Below are 17,420 nucleotides of genomic sequence, written 5' to 3' on the forward strand. Positions count from 1 at the left end.
ATAAACAGTGCCTACATGCGAACACAATCATAACACATAAAATGCACGCTGCACATTCTACGAACGGGAAACATACGACGCACAACGCATGCTACACCCGCATATACCCACTCTGTAACACAGACACAACACCCGTGGTACATATTATGAACACACAGATCCAATTCTGCACGTGTACCACTGCACGTATTGCTGCCAGACCGACCAACGGAGGCACTCCTCCACCCCGTATCCTGTGTGGCAGCAACCTGCTGTGCATGCTGATGAACCAATCCCAACCAAAACTATCCAAGTAACTACTCATTAACAAACAACAACAACACAAAAGATTTCCAAAATTCTAAACAAACACAAGATCCAGGTTTGGTTCAATACAGTACACAAAATCCGTGATCTGATCCCATCCGTAAAGGATGTCATTCCTGACTTACAGTACCCCGGTGTTTACAAATTGAGTTGCATCTGTGGTGGCTGCTATATCGGGTAGACGAATCGACAAATTTCTGACCGAATTCGCGAGCACAAATCAGATTTGAAACACGGCAGAACGAATTCTTCGGCCGTAGCTGATCACTGTTTCAACACAGCGGGTTCTCATGATATTGTTTTCTCCGATACCAAAGTATTCTGCAAACCTCTCGGATACTACCAAAGATTTGTCCATGAAGCCATCCAGATATACAAACATAGACACAACTTCAACCGAGAGGATAGTTTTAAATTAAGCAATCATTGGAAAGATGTCATCAACCAAGTCAAACTTTAGCTGCCTTATAATTGTACAGCCATATCCATTTCTTCCAGTTGTTTTCTATTCCCAGCTTGATTAGCCCCTTTTTGACCCATGAGGTCTGAACTGGTCTGTAATAAGGTAGGGGGGCGCTGACAAGGGGTTGACAGGTTTGTAGTGGTGAGTGTAGTGGTGAGTGTAGTGGTGAGTGTACTGGTGAGTGTACTAGTGGTGAGTGTAGTAGTGGTGAGTGTAGTGGTGAGTGTACTAGTGGTGAGTGTAGTGGTGAGTGTACTAGTGGTGAGTGTAGTAGTGGTGAGTGTAGTGGTGAGTGTACTAGTGGTGAGTGTAGTGGTGAGTGTACTAGTGGTGAGTGTAGTGGTGAGTGTACTAGTGGTGAGTGTAGTGGTGAGTGTAGTGGTGGTGAGTGTAGTGGTGAGTGTAGTGGTGGTGAGTATAGTGGTGAGTGTAGTGGTGATGGGTGTAGTGGTGGTGAGTGTAGTGGTGGTGAGTGTAGTAGTGGTGAGTGTAGTGGTGAGTGTACTAGTGGTGAGTGTACTAGTGGTGAGTGTAGTAGTGGTGAGTGTAGTGGTGGTGAGTGTAGTGGTGAGTGTAGTGGTGGTGGGTGTACTGGTGGTGAGTGTAGTGGTGGTGAGTGTATTGGTGGTGAGTGTACTAGTGGTGAGTGTAGTAGTGAGTGTACTAGTGGTGAGTGTAGTAGTGGTGAGTGTAGTAGTGGTGAGTGTAGTGGTGAGTGTAGTAGTGGTGAGTGTAGTAGTGGTGAGTGTAGTGGTGAGTGTAGTAGTGGTGAGTGTAGTGATGTGTAGTAGTGGTGAGTGTAGTGGTGAGTGTACTAGTGGTGAGTGTACTAGTGGTGAGTGTACTAGTGGTGAGTGTGGTGGTGAGTATACTAGTTGTGAGTGTACTAGTGGTGAGTGTAGTGGTGAGTGTAGTGGTGAGTGTAGTAGTGGTGAGTGTAGTGGTGAGTGTACTAGTGGTGAGTGTAGTGGTGAGTGTACTAGTGGTGAGTGTAGTGGTGAGTGTACTAGTGGTGAGTGTACCAGTGGTGAGTGTACTAGTGGTGAGTGTAGTGGTGAGTGTACTAGTGGTGAGTGTACTAGTGGTGAGTGTACTAGTGGTGAGTGTGGTGGTGAGTGTACTAGTGGTGAGTGTAGTGGTGAGTGTAGTGGTGAGTGTAGTGGTGAGTGTACTAGTGGTGAGTGTAGTGGTGAGTGTAGTGGTGAGTGTACTAGTGGTGAGTGTACTAGTGGTGAGTTTAGTGGTGAGTGTACTAGTGGTGAGTGTAGTAGTGGTGAGTGTAGTGGTGGTGGGTGTAGTGGTGGTGAGTGTAGTGGTGGTGAGTGTAATAGTGGTGAGTGTAGTGGTGAGTGTAGTAGTGGTGAGTGTAGTGGTGAGTGTAGTAGTGGTGAGTGTACTAGTGGTGAGTGTAGTGGTGGTGAGTGTAGTGGTGAGTGTAGTAGTGGTGAGTGTACTAGTGGTGAGTGTACTAGTGGTGAGTGTAGTGGTGAGTGTAGTGGTGGTGAGTGTACTAGTGGTGAGTGTAGTAGTGGTGAGTGTAGTGGTGAGTGTAGTAGTGGTGAGTGTGGTGGTGAGTGTACTAGTGGTGAGTGTAGTGGTGAGTGTACTAGTGGTGAGTGTACTAGTGATGAGTGTACTAGTGGTGAGTGTAGTGGTGAGTGTAGTAGTGGTGAGTGTAGTGGTGAGTGTACTAGTAGTGAGTGTACTAGTGGTGAGTGTAGTGGTGAGTGTACTAGTGGTGAGTGTAGTGGTGAGTGTAGTAGTGGTGAGTGTAGTAGTGGTGAGTGTACTGGTGGTGAGTGTAGTGGTGAGTGTACTAGTGGTGAGTGTAGTGGTGGTGAGTGTAGTGGTGAGTGTAGTAGTGGTGAGTGTACTAGTGGTGAGTGTAGTGGTGAGTGTAGTAGTGGTGAGTGTACTAGTGGTGAGTGTACTAGTGGTGAGTGTAGTGGTGAGTGTACTAGTGGTGAGTGTACTAGTGATGAGTGTACTAGTGGTGAGTGTAGTGGTGAGTGTACTAGTGGTGAGTGTAGTAGTGGTGAGTGTATTAGTGGTGAGTGTACTGGTGGTGAGTGTAGTGGTGAGTGTACTAGTGGTGAGTGTAGTGGTGGTGAGTGTAGTGGTGAGTGTAGTAGTGGTGAGTGTACTAGTGGTGAGTGTACTGGTGAGTGTAGTAGTGGTGAGTGTACTAGTGGTGAGTGTAGTGGTGGTGAGTGTACTAGTGGTGAGTGTACTAGTGGTGAGTGTAGTGGTGAGTGTACTAGTGGTGAGTGTAGTGGTGAGTGTACTAGTGGTGAGTGTAGTAGTGGTGAGTGTAGTGGTGAGTGTACTAGTGGTGAGTGTAGTAGTGGTGAGTGTAGTGGTGAGTGTGGTGGTGAGTGTACTAGTGGTGAGTGTACTAGTGGTGAGTGTAGTGGTGAGTGTGGTGGTGAGTGTACTAGTGGTGAGTGTACTAGTGGTGAGTGTACTAGTGGTGAGTGTAGTGGTGAGTGTAGTGGTGAGTGTACTAGTGGTGAGCGTAGTGGTGAGTGTAGTGGTGAGTGTACTAGTGGTGAGTGTACTAGTGGTGAGTTTAGTGGTGAGTGTACTAGTGGTGAGTGTAGTAGTGGTGAGTGTAGTGGTGGTGGGTGTAGTGGTGGTGAGTGTAGTGGTGGTGAGTGTAGTGGTGAGTGTAGTAGTGGTGAGTGTACTAGTGGTGAGTGTAGTAGTGGTGAGTGTAGTGGTGAGTGTAGTAGTGGTGAGTGTGGTGGTGAGTGTACTAGTGGTGAGTGTAGTGGTGAGTGTACTAGTGGTGAGTGTACTAGTGATGAGTGTAGTAGTGGTGAGTGTAGTGGTGAGTGTACTAGTAGTGAGTGTACTAGTGGTGAGTGTAGTGGTGAGTGTACTAGTGGTGAGTGTACTAGTGGTGAGTGTACTAGTGGTGAGTGTAGTAGTGGTGAGTGTAGTAGTGGTGAGTGTACTGGTGGTGAGTGTAGTGGTGAGTGTACTAGTGGTGAGTGTAGTGGTGGTGAGTGTAGTGGTGAGTGTAGTAGTGGTGAGTGTACTAGTGGTGAGTGTAGTGGTGAGTGTAGTGGTGAGTGTAGTGGTGGTGAGTGTATTAGTGGTGAGTGTACTGGTGGTGAGTGTAGTGGTGAGTGTACTAGTGGTGAGTGTAGTGGTGGTGAGTGTACTAGTGGTGAGTGTAGTGGTGAGTGTAGTAGTGGTGAGTGTACTAGTGGTGAGTAGTGGTGAGTGTTGTGAGTTTACGGTTTGCGGCTTAACGATGAACAGAAAAGTCTCAGAACGCAAACCCCCAATGGGCACAGTGCCGCCATGTGCACGTCAGTACAGTGCTGATATAGAGTGGTGTGTGTCAGTGTGTGTGTGTCAGTGTGTGTGTCAGTATGTGTGTGCCAGTGTGTGTGTCAGTGTGTGTGTGTCAGTGTGTGTGTGTCAGTGTGTGTGTGTCAGTGTGTGTGTGTCAGTGTGTGTGTGTCAGTGTGGGGAGTGGTAGTGTAGCGGTTAGCGCGCTGCGCTATGAACCTGGCGACCCGGGTTCGATTCCCGCTCACGGCTAACACCAGTGACGATTATCTGAACCGGTCCTGGGCCTCCCCTAGGTCGACTCAGCCTTAAATGAGTACCTGGTGCGGTGTGTAAACATCGCCACTGGGGAGACAAAGGCGGTCGGGCGTGGTGCTGGCCACCCACCCCCTCGTGTACCGTTCCGGCCTTCATAGGTGCTCGCTAACAGCACTTGCCCCTACAGTCTGTTAAGGCTATACGGGGGATCTTTATCTTTATCTTTGTGTGTCAGTGTGTGTGTCAGTGTGTGTGTAGCGTGGTGTGTGTAGCGTGGTGTGTGTAGCGTGGGGATGTACCTTGTACACCAATGTTAGTATTACAGTGTTTGTGTACTGCATGTGTCGACTGAATAATGTGTAGAGTAGAGGACCAATGTTATGAATGTGTACTGGATGTTTCATAATCGTGAGTTTACACCAATGGATGTGTGTACACAGGACCGCATTTGTTTTTTTGTACGGCGCACTATATACGTGTACTGTAGTACAGGATGTGTGTGAACTGTGTGTGTGTGTACTGTATGTGTACTGTGTTGTGTGTGTCTGTGTGTGTGTCTGTGTGTGTGTAATGTGTGTGTGTAATGTGTGTAATGTGTGTACTGTGTGTGTGTGTAATGTGTGTACTGTGTCTGTGTGTGTGTAATGTGTGTGTGTAATGTGTCTGTGTGTGTAATGTGTGTACTGTGTGTCATGTGTGTGTAATGTGTCTGTGTGTGTTATGTGTGTAGTGTGTGTGTGTAATGTGTGTGTGTAATGTGTCTGTGTGTGTGTAATGTGTGTACTGTGTGTGTGTGTAATGTGTGTACTGTGTGTGTGTGTACTATGTGAAAGTTGTGGATAATGTTTACTTCCAATGTAAGTAAGTTACACATATTTTAACAAAGTGTTAATATGTGGGTAGCTGTGTATATATATACAACATATAACGATACACAAAGTACAAGTGCTATGTTCACTTGCTACGTGTAAGAGACACACACAAGACGTGTGCACCGCCCACATGTGAACACTGTACACTGCACGTGAACACTGTACACTGGACATACAGTGCCTGTGACCTGCCTGTGTAAACAAATATGAATTTAAAACACGGAGAAATCTACTATCATTGCACTACTACGTGTGTAGATCGTACAACATGCATGTTGTGTACAACATGCATGTTGTGTGTGGGTGAGACAGTACAGAGTGCGTATAGTTTACTAGCCGTGTGTACACTACACATTGAACACACGGTGCTGTGTAAGTGTGCTGTGTGTACTGTGTGTGTGTGCTGTCAGTGTGTGTGTTCTGTGTGTGTAGTGTGTCTGTGTGTAGTGTGTCTGTGTGTGTGTGTACTGTGTGTGTGTCTGTGTCTGTGTGTGTGTCTGTATGTGTGTGTACTGTGTGTCTGTGTGTGTGCATCTGTGTGTGTCTGTGTGTGTGTCTGTGTACTGTATGTGTCTGTGTCTGTGTGTGTGTGTACTGTGTGTGTGTACTGTGTGTGTCTGTGTGTGTGTCTGTGTACTGTGTGTGTCTGTGTGTGTGTGTACTGTGTGTATGTGTCTGTGTGTGTGTGTCTGTGTGTGTGTGTCTGTGTGTATGTGTCTGTGTGCTGTGTGTGTGTCTGTGTGTGTGTGTTTGTGTGTGTGTCTGTGTGTGTGTGTCTGTGTGTGTGTGTCTGTGTGTGTCTGTGTGTGTATGTCTGTGTGTGTGTGTCTGTGTGTGTGTGTCTGTGTGTGTGTGTCTGTGTGTGTGTGTCTGTGTATGTGTGTATGTGTGTGTGTGTCTGTGTGTGTGTCTGTGTGTGCACAAGCAGGCGATGCGAACAGGCACGTACCCAAGGCCGAGCAACTTGTTGTTGTAGACGTTGTTGATGTTGTTGTTGTCGATGTTGTTGTCGATGTTGTTGCTGATGTTGTCGTTGTTGTTGTTGTCGTGACTGCGCCACCCCGCCGACTGCGAGAGTCAGAGGAGAGCCGCGAGTGGTGAAGCCAGACGCGACCAATGCCGCGCCATGGACACAGAGACGGGGGGTGGGGGGCTCAACACCCTCAACAACCACCACAACAACCACCACCACCTTCACCACCACCACTACTACCACAACTACCTCCTCCACTACCACCACCACGTCCACTACCTCCACTACTACCAGCACCACCACTACCACCACCAACCACCACGACTCCCCCCTGTGGCTGCCGCGGTGTCAGTCGCGGCCGCTGTCGATGTGCAACTCCCACCCAGCCTGTTGATGGTGATGGGGGTGGTGGTGGTGGTGATGATGGTGGTGGTGGTGGGGGTGGTGGTGGTGGGGGTGATGGGGGTGGTGGTGATGGTGATGATGGGGGTGGTGGTGGTGAAGGTGGTGGTTGGTGATCGTGGTGATGGGGGTGGTGGTGATAGGGGTGGTGGTGGTGAAGGTGGGTGGTGGGTGATCGTGGTGATGGTGATGATGGGGGTGGTGGTGGGTGGTGGTGGGTGATGGTGGTGGTGATGGGGGTGATGGTGGTGGTGATGGGGGTGCTGGTGATGGTGATGGGGGTGATGGTGGTGATGGGGGTGGTGATGATAGTGATGGTAGGGATGGTGTTGGTGATAGTGATGGTTGATAGTGGTGATGATAGTGGTGATGGTAGTGGTGATGGTAGTGGTGATGATAGTGATGGTAGGGATGGTGGTGGTGATGATAGTGATGGTTGATAGTGGTGATGATGATAGGGATGGTGGTGGTGATGATAGTGGTGGTGGTGGTGATGATAGTGGTGGTGGTGGTGGTGATGATATTGATGGTAGTGGTGATGATGGTGGTGGTGATGAAAGTGATGGTGGTGATGATAGTGATGGTGGTGATGGTAGTGATGATGGTGGTGGTGGTGATGATAGTGATGGTGGTGATGGTAGTGATCATAGTGATGGTGATGATAGTGGTGGTGATAGTGATGAAAGTGGTGATGAAAGTGATGGGTGATGATAGTGATGGTAGTGATGGTGATGATAGTGGTGGTGATGATGATGGTTGATAGTGTTGATGGTGGTGATGATGATGGATGATAGTGGTGAAAGTGACAGTAGTTTATGTTGGTGTCCCTGGTGTTGTTTGAACATTATCAGTGTTGTATAATAACGATGCGTGGCCCGCATTTTTACGATGGTGCTTTGGCTTATGATGTCGATTATGAACGAACTTTAATTATGATAACGGTGATGTCGGTGATGGTGTTTGCACAATAACTTTATGCTGGCTGTGTGATGATGACGATGATGATGTATGAGGGATGGTGATGGTGTGTGATGGTGATGGTGTGTGTGTGATGGTGTGTTTGTGATGGTGTGTGTGTGATGGTGATGGTGTGTGGGTGATGGTGTGTAATGGTATGTGTGTGATGGTGATGGTGTGTGTGGGTGATGGTGTGTGATGGTGATGGTGTGTGTGATGGTGTGTGATGGTGATGGTGTGTGATGGTGTGTGTGTGTGTGATGGTGTGTGATGGTGTGTGTGTGTGGGTGATGGTGTGTGATGGTGATGGTGTGTGATGGTGTGTGTGTGTGATCGTGATGGTGTGTGATTGTGTGATGGTGTGTGTGTGATGGTGGTGATGGTGTGTGTGTGTGATGGTGTGTGTGTGATGGTGATGGTGTGTGATGGTGATGGTGTGTGTGTGTGATGGTGTGTGTGTGATGGTGATGGTGTGTGATGGTTTGTGGGTGATGGTGATGGTGTGTATGTGATGATGATGTTACTGCTGCTGTGATGATGATGATGTTACTGCTGCTGTGATGATGATGATGTTACTGCTGCTGTGATGCTGATGATGTTACTGCTGCTGTGATGATGATGTTACTGCTGCTGTGATGATGATGATGTTACTGCTGCTGTGATGATGATGATGTTACTGCTGCTGTGACAATGATGATGATGTTACTGCTGTGATGATGATGATGTTACTACTGCTGTGATGATGATGATGTTACTACTGCTGTGATAATGATGATGATGTTACTGCTGTGATGATGATGATGTTACTGCTGCTGTGATGATGATGATGTTACTGCTGCTGTGATGATGATGTTACTGCTGCTGTGATGATGATGATGTTACTGCTGCTGTGATGATGATGATGTTACTGCTGCTGTGATGATGATGTCACTGCTGCTGTGATGATGATGTTACTGCTGCTGTGATGATACTGCTGCTGTGATGATGATGATGTCACTGCTGCTGTGATGATGATGATGTCACTGCTGCTGTGATGATGATGTTACTGCTGCTGTGATGATGATGTTACTGCTGCTGTGATGATGATGTTACTGCTGCTGTGATGATGATGTTACTGCTGCTGTGATGATGATGTTACTGCTTCTGCTGCTACTCCCGAATTCCTGTTATGTCACTGCTTGCCACCCTTTTCACAGCCTACGACGACAACCGCGGCGTTTATTATCTTTATCATTACATTATTATATATTATTATATTGTTATTATATTGTTATATATTAACGCCTTGCTAAGCGCTGCTTAAACTGCACCCACCTCGCTGCCTTTCACTATAAGAAGCGCGTCGGACACACACACGACACACACACACGGGCACACACACACGGGTACACACACACGGGCACACACAGACAGACACACGGACACACACACACGAACACACAGGCACACAGACACGAACACACACACACGAACACACAGAGACACACGGACACACACACACACGAACACACAGAGACATGGACACACACCAACACACAGACACACACACGAACACACACACATAGACACACACACGAACACACAGAGACACACGGACACACACACACGGACACACACACAGACACTCAGACACACACACAGACACACACACACGAACACACACACGGGCGCACACGGACACACACACAGACACACACACACGTACACAGGCTTCCTTCTACGCCTGCTGATTGTGTGCTAGAGAGTACAGTAATCAAAAAAAGAGGGACGCATTACGCAACGCTGAATAAATAGGAGAGAGAGAGGAGATAGCGTGTCCCCGTGCCTCAACTGCGTGCCCGTGTGTGTGTCTGTGTGTGACTGTCTGTCTGTGTCTGTCTGTGTCTGTTTGTGTGTCTGTCTGTGTGTGTCTGTCTGTGTGTCTGTGTGTGACTGTCTGTGTGTGATTCTGCGTGTGTGTGTCTGTGTGTGTGTCTGTCTGTGTCTGTGACTGTCTGTGTGTGTCTCTGTGTGTGTGTGACTGTCTGTGTGTGTATGTGTGTGTCTGTGTGTGTCTGTCTGTGTGTGTGACTGTCTGTGTGTGACTGTGTGTGACTCTCTGCGTGCGTGTCTGTCTGTGTGTGTCTGTCTGTGTGTGTGTCTGTCTGTGTCTGTCTGTGTGTGTGTCTGTGTGAGTGTCTGTCTGTAACCCTGCTGAGGCTGCGGTGCCTCAAATATTGGAAGAGGTCACCCCCTGTGAGTGGCTGGCTGAGGTGCCATCTGTTGAGGAAGTACTGAAGGCGATCCGGAGTCTGAGACTAGAAAAGGCACCGGGCAGAGATTATCTCCCAAGACAAATGCTGAGGGAGGGTGGCGTTTGTGCACAGACTGCCCTATATGACATAACAACAGTCTGGACCACTGGACGGGTTCCGCAGGATTGGAAGGATGCCCTAGGGGTCCCCCTCTTTAAGAAGGGGGACTGCACAGACTGTAACAACTACAGGGGCATCTCACTCCTCAGTGTGCCGGGAAAGGTCCTGGCAAGGATTATTCAACATCGCCTTGCTAGGCACGCTGAGGAGAGGCTTGCGGAGCCCCAATGCGGTTTCAGGAAAGGGCGGTCCTGCACAGATGCCATATTTTCTGTCCGTCTGCTACAGCAGAGGTGTATGGAATTCCAACAAGACCTACATCTCTGCTTTATTGACCTGGTCAAGGCCTATGATACCATCAGTAGGCCTGGGCTCTGGGCTGTTCTTCGTGCTTTCGGAGTCCCTGACCCTCTGCTCACGATCATTAAGGACCTTCATGATGGTGAGCGGGCCCGGGTAAAACTACGTGGCCGGGAGTCGGAGCCATTCGCTCTACACCTTGGGGTGTGACAGGGATGTCCTCTGGCTCCCACATTATTTAACATCTATTTTGACCACGTAGTTCGTGAAGCCTTCAATAGCTGTACCGGGGGAATTTCCATTTGGTACAGATATAATGGGAGGCTGATCGACACCCGGGTGCGATCAAGGGATGGCTCCCTATTGGTCAACCACGTTATGTAAGCCGATGATTTGGTAATAGCTGCTCATTCAGAAGAGGAGTTGGAGACGCTGCTGCTGCTGAGACTGGAGCGTGCCACTAAGAGGTGGGGCCTTACCATCAGCCCCACCAAAACTAAGCACCTGCCTGGGTATTTTGTACCATCGGATACTCCACCCCCACAACTCCCAATCGGTGATGGGGCAGTAGTGGAGAGAGTGGAGTGTTTCCCATACCTGGGCAGTGTGCTTAAGACCGGCTCCAGTTTAACAGCAGAGGTCTCACTCCGAATCAGTCGAGCGGCAATATCTTTTCATCGGTTGCGAAACGCTGTATGGAAGCTACCTGGTCTGTCGCTCCGCACGAAGCTTCAGGTCTTCTCGGCCACAGTCATTCCCTCCCTTCTCTACGCTTGCGAAACGTGGACCCCCCTGGTGGAGCATTTTCGCCGGTTGGAAACATTTAGGCTGGCCTGCCTACGATCCATCCTGGGTTTAACCAGGCTGGATTGTGTGAGGAGCTCACAAATCCTTGAAAGATCTGGTCAAAGTCCCATTGGTGAGCTCCTCCGGCAGGCAAGGCTGCGTTGGCTGGGTCATGTAGCCCGCATGCCCAGCCACCGCATGCCTAAACAGCTTTTGTTCGGCCGGATCGAGGGGGCTAAACGGGCGCGGCACGGGCTAGAGAAGAGATGGAGTGATGTGGTACAGGAGGACGTGGAGCTGAGTGGACTTGCCGATGACTGGTACCAGCGGTGTCAAGATCGGCCTCAGTGGAGGAGGCTCGTGAAGGACGCTACTGGGCAGTTGGAGGCAGTCGCCCTCCAACAACAACGGAGGGCGGAGGAGCGATGCTCACAACAACGAGCGAAGCGCCGGGTGGCTAAAGCACAGCAAGTTGGTACAGTAGGGGGCACAGGTGGTGCATCAGCCAGCCATCTCGGTCATCTCGGTCAGTCGACCCGTGGCACCTGGGCCTGTCCCGTGACCTCCTGCCAGCGGGTGTTCGACACTTCACGTGGCCTCAACGTGCAGCTAGCCTGGCACAAGGGCCGTGGTGACGTCACCACCACTTAGTGGCGAATGGCGGTTGTTGTTTGTGTGTCTGTGTTAGTCTGTATGTGACTGTGTGTGTCGGTGTATGTGTGCGTGTTTTCTTAGACTGTATGTATACTTGTGTATGTGTGTAAAGTATTTTGTTTGTATGTGTATGTCACGTGTGTCTCCATGTATCGTATGTATCTTTGTATATCTGAATGTATACAAAGTATATTATTATGCCACGATGTCTAAGTACAGGACTCTGTGCTTCAGACATTGTGTCTGTATGTAGTGTAGCAGGTAGCGCGCTGCGCTACGAACCTGGCGATCCAAGTTCGACTCCCGCTCATGGCCACTAACACCGGTGACGATTGTCTGAACCGGTCTTGGGCCTCCCCTAAGTCGACTCAACCTCAAATGAGTATCTGGTTCCGGTGTGGTGTACGCATCGCCACTGGGGGAGACAAAGGCGGCCGGGCGTGGTGCTGGCCACCCACCCCCTCGTGTGTCACAGTGGCGGCCTTCATAGGTGCTGCTACTCGCTAACAGCACATGTATCACTCGGCCTTAAGATTTGCATTGAACTGCCCATATAGGACTCATCACTGTGATCTCTACATTGGGTCAAACTTAACATCTCTCAATGTTCGACGACTTGTGCATCAGATCTTATTTATTCATGATGTACTTACAAAAAAATCCGCAGATTACCTGCTGGATCTCCTCTCTGTTTCAAAGAACAAATTTGACCTAAGGTCTTCGCTCATTTACCAGCTTCACCTTCCCTATTGCCGTACAAATACTGGAGGAAGGGCCTTTGCTATTGATGCCCCCAGGGTCTGAAATGCTATTGCCAATAAACTACAACTTGAATCACTACCTGAGATCTTCACTCAAAACTGCTCTAGAGGAGTTGTACACCCCTAGCTGCCACTGCAATTTAGTGGCCTAAAATACAATGTTTCGCTCCGGATGATCGCTGAAAAGTATGATCTGTGTTTTGATTTAGTGTGCTGATCTTAAAGGTGCATTGAAAAATGTTGATACTCCGACTGATGCTCTCCTACTGTTGTGGAGTGACTCATGCAGCCAGCTATGGCTGCAAAGTTTGGTAGTACATGTTGTTTACATCATTATTGTGAAAATTCGGTCACAGTTCCTATGACCACTGTTTAATTGCTTTTATGGCTTTATTTTGGTGATTTTCTAAAAGTTTTTTAGTTTGGACATGTTTGTTTGTTGTAGTACAGAATTAGACTGATGGCCTTAATCTAAGTTGTTTTGTGGTTGCTGTTGTTTGACTTGCATCCCACTGGGATTTTTGCACACAGTGTTGGTGTACGGTGCTTTTTCTGCAATATTTTGCGGCCTTTTCTTGGATTTTCTGTTTGCACTCAGTCACATTCACTTTAAGATGTTTTTTGTTCATGTTTTTGTTTGTTGCGGTTGCACCCGATTCAAGAGCCGAATGGCTCACAGGGCTATACCTAATAAATGAAACTTGAAACTTGCCCCGGACAGCCTGTTACAGGCTACACGGGGGTTCTTTATCTTTGTGATGCCAAGTAGTACTGTGTGTGTGTGAAATGGAGTGAGCAGCTACAAAATGGGACCTTTTTGGACAGTATTAAAGTATGTTTGAACATCTTAACACCTGTTTTATTGCCAGAAAGGGTAAAAAAAACCTATTTCTTATTTTCATTATTTTACACGCTTTTATTTAACTCACTCTGTTGTCGTATCCTCAAATCTTGTAACTCAACTTTAACCCACTTCCCAATGCTGTATCGACTGCAAACTTGGTATACTTATGTCACACTGATGACAATACTATATTCTATCATTAAAAAAATATATATATTTTTTTAAGCAATATTTTTTTATATGATATGTTTCGGCTTGGGTCTAATTGTCCACGCTCAACTGATGTTGACTGTAATTGGCCACGGTCCCATAAGTTATGGCAAGCTTCGGGGCCATTTCCTGGAGTCGTGGAGTTCTGCCATTACTCGACGGTACATTTCATTAAAGCGTGTTAAAAAATATATATATATATTTTAATGCTGCACATGTCCCGCCTGTTTAAAAACTGCGGTAGACACGGGCCGCTGCCACCACCGTCGTAAAATTGCCTGCCTCCCCATCGTATAATATTGTGCACCGCGTAATGCCCGCACTGTAGGGGTGTAATATCCATGTAAGTCTGATGTTTGTTTGAATACAATTCAAACCCGTGAAAATCCCAGATTAGCCATCGGCAGGAGAGAATGTAACAGAGGGTTGGGTGGGTGGGTACCAGATGTTTTGTAACCTCCCCCAATTAATTTACCTTTTTTTGTTTGTTGTCCTGTCATAACATTTTTGTTCCCGTTTTATAAAAAACTAGTTTTAAGAGATTTAAATGGGAGGTGGGAGGGGAGCAGTCACAAGACATCTGGACCATCATGCAGACTACCCCCTGCGCTGTTGTGCCATGACTCATAGACACCACATGGTTTTACAATTATACATATTGCCCTTACTAGCTAGTGGGTTTTTTTATTCCACCCCCCCCCCCCAGTTGTGCCCTACGGCTCTCCGATGTGTTTGTTGTTGTCGGTTCGTATCCCTTGCTGGTTCGGCACGACTTTGTCCGACGTTTCCCTCTCCACGGTGCAGCCTCTTCAAAGCGCCTGCACGCATGCACACACACACGCGCACAAGGGTCGTGGGCTTGGAGCGAAACGTCGGACGTCACACAACCACACCATGTGACCGATGGATGGGAGGCATAGTCTGGAATTCATGCACCCTATGTACCAGACGTTCTTGGCTCGAACCAGGACACTTCAGTAGAACAATGGATACAATCCATCCGTGTGGAACCCCTTTAAGTGTTGTTGTCTCGCGTGTGCCCAGAGTTTATCTCCTCTCTGTCTTCTGCACCGCTTTTTTCGGGTTTTCCAGTTTCGTGCCACAGGCTAGAGGAGACACATGTTAAATGGAATTGGCCCAACATCCAACAAACATCCCCCAAAAAACGGGACCGTTTTGGAAAATGAATCATAAGACCTCAACACTTTCTTTTGCTCTGGAATAAAGTGTGCCTTATCGACATTGGCCATAGCTTACTCGTCAGTTTAACACGTAGGAGGCTTTTGCGACCAATATCCATAATATAGGGTTTATTGGGGTTAGATCGCATACAAATATAAATGTCTTGGCCTCGCTGTGCGCTGCGTTGCACCACTATCCGAGTAGTTAACCTCGCATTCAATAAACCCTCAGAGCCAGGGTGAATATCCGACTCCAAGGTATTTAATGAATAAAACGAGGTAAAATTGATGGGAAAACCCAGCATAAAATACAGCATGTTAATACTTGCAAATATCAGTGCAATGCACACTACAGCTACATAACATTGTCTTAGATGACATGAATCTCTACAATAGGTACTGGATGGACCAGGCACCTACATTTGTACTGAATAGCTATACAACAGGAGAATAACCTACTGTGTTAAATAAGGTCACTTTGTGTAATCACCATACTGCAGCCTAAATGTACAGTGCTGCATATAACACTAAACTGTGGATGAGATACTTCTTCATCCTTGCTCTCAAGATCGCATTTAAGTTACATTTGCACAAGTCTGGCTCGACTTATCCCACTACAAAGACCTTTCACAATAATGCAAGTGGTAGGCTTCGTTGTTAACTAGGCCCTATATCAGAGGTGTGGACTCGAGTCATGTGACTTGGACTCGAGTCAGACTCGAGTCATGAATTTGATGACTTGCGACTCGACTTGGACTTGCATAACAATGACTTTGTCCCACCTATGAGATGTGGACTCGAGTCATGTGACTTGGACTCGAGTCAGACTCGAGTCATGAATTTGATGACTTGCGACTCGACTTGGACTTGCATAACAATGACTTTGTCCCACCTCTGCCCTATATTCATCATAACAATTTAACAGCATTATAAAGGCATTTATAGCATAACGGCAAATCCCAACATTATAACAGCATTCCCAGTAATATGAGAAGATAAACGAACTTACAATGCTTCTTAAAACAATGCTTCTTAAAGTGCTCCAATGAACAGATGCACCTGTCTTCACTGAGACGCTAATTGTGCCTCCATTTTGTACTCTGTGTAATGGCTGACACCCCCTCGTGGCCTCGTGACTTAGAGACCCTTAACTCGGAAGTTATTGGTCACGTGACCAAACTCAGCACCATCATATCAGCAAGTTTATATGTAAACACACCCCCATATCTGCCATGGGGCAGAACAATGAATGTGTCGTTAAACTCGCCACCAGTGGCGGCTCCTGCAAAATCTCTCAGGGGGGGCAAATGTCTGGATGATTGATAAGGATAAGGTCCACCCATGCAAAGGATAAATTAACAGCTTAAGCATGTAAAGGCAACTTCACTTCTTTAATATTAATGAAAAATAAAGTGACTCTTACAATTCATCTTGTTTGTTTCTATACTCACTATTAATACAATCCACTCATGTTTATTTTATTAAAGATTCCACTAGGTGGCGACAAATAATTTTGTTGGATGAAACGTGCTTACGTATGATGACGTAAGCACGTTAGTGCGAGCCCTCCCGGAAGCCATAGAGAATGCATTGCAGCGCCCCCCGTTCGGAAAAAAACATCTTTGAATGTAAGTCTATGGGACCACTCGGGGCGATTCTCAGCCGGAGGGAAATCGCCCAAAAAGAGGCGGTACTCCACAGAACGTAGCATGACGCTGATTGGACTATATCCAGAGGCACAGTGACGGCTAGCGTGACTCTGTGGTTGAATGACATTGGTGGTGCGTCGCCCAATCGCCCTAATGAAGAAACCGCCCCTGCTCGCCACCACCCAAATCTGGCTGTTGCCTGATGAAGCCAGGTGTAATTACTGGCTAAACATCGTATTCAGATTGTAAATGTTGTGGATTTGTTCTCCAACACAGGTGTGCTATACTAGTGTAGTAAGTATCAGGAGGCTTGACGACAGGGTCGGAGGCACACTTATTTATTGACACCAACTTGTGCACAGTAATGGGTACACACAATACTTAAGGGGGTATCGTCCCCTTCACTCGGCTACAGGGATACACAACTTCTAACCCCGCTAACCTACGCCCAAGTCCTCCACTACGGAGCTAGGGGAGGCTACCTATCCCAGCCCTGGTCAAGCTGGGATCCCGGCTCCCTGAGTCTCCAGACCGGCTCGTCAGTCTGGGCTCTCGGGGCCACGCCACCGGCTTGCCCTGGTCGGCCCTGATAAGGACAGCGAGCCAGGGGAGCTCCGGGGCCTATGCTAGCTGGTCTTCCGTCTTCGCTGGTTAAAGCTGATACCCCCGACCTCGAGCCCTCCGGCTCACCACCTTTTATAGTACTCGGCCCCCGGGAGGGGCCCGTGGGGGATGCAGGTGCGGACGTCGGTGTGAGCACCTCCTATGTGTACGGCCCTAACCACGCCCCTTGTGTTTGTTGGCCATCCGCTCCCATACACAATTACACCTCTACACTAGTGACGAATTGGCACGTTCTGCTTACGTGACAAACCTTACTAATTGGCTGTGTCAGGTTTAACGAAACATTTATATTTACGTGATTTAACCCAAAAAAACCCTGTGTTATCGAAGCTTACTCGTGTTACCAGCTACATATTCATACGATCACTACAACAACCACCACCACGACAACTAACAATAAAACGCAGCAGAATGTTTACCCGTGGACAGTTAAATCAGAGAACAACGGCAGGCTGGAGTGTCTTTGGAAATATTTGAACGAAGAGAGTATACACATAATCCGCGGTGCGTAACGCCGTACAGTCGG

The 17,420-nt window shown here is 47.8% G+C and overlaps 1 protein-coding gene across 3 annotated transcripts in view; it reads right to left on the minus strand.

The window, feature by feature from the left end:
* The window catches only part of LOC144736324 (protein Jade-1-like), a 91,389-nt gene extending 75,653 nt beyond the window's left edge, over positions 1–15,736 (minus strand). The window contains exons 1-3 of one of the 3 annotated variants that reach the window (XM_078618985.1): positions 15,631–15,736; positions 14,158–14,258; positions 6,149–6,267 (exon numbers count right to left, since the gene is read on the minus strand). Coding sequence is in view for 1 of the 3 variants with exons in the window: in XM_078618984.1 (XP_078475110.1) it covers positions 6,149–6,267; positions 8,846–9,050 (324 nt within the window). In the remaining 2 variants the exon portion in view is untranslated. The other 2 variants (XM_078618986.1, XM_078618984.1) reach the window with 2 other exon arrangements.
* Between the last annotated feature and the right edge of the window lie 1,684 nt (positions 15,737–17,420).

This window comes from Lampetra planeri, chromosome 60 (assembly GCF_965212315.1).
Source record: "Lampetra planeri chromosome 60, kcLamPlan1.2.h2, whole genome shotgun sequence".
Lineage (NCBI taxonomy): Eukaryota > Metazoa > Chordata > Hyperoartia > Petromyzontiformes > Petromyzontidae > Lampetra > Lampetra planeri.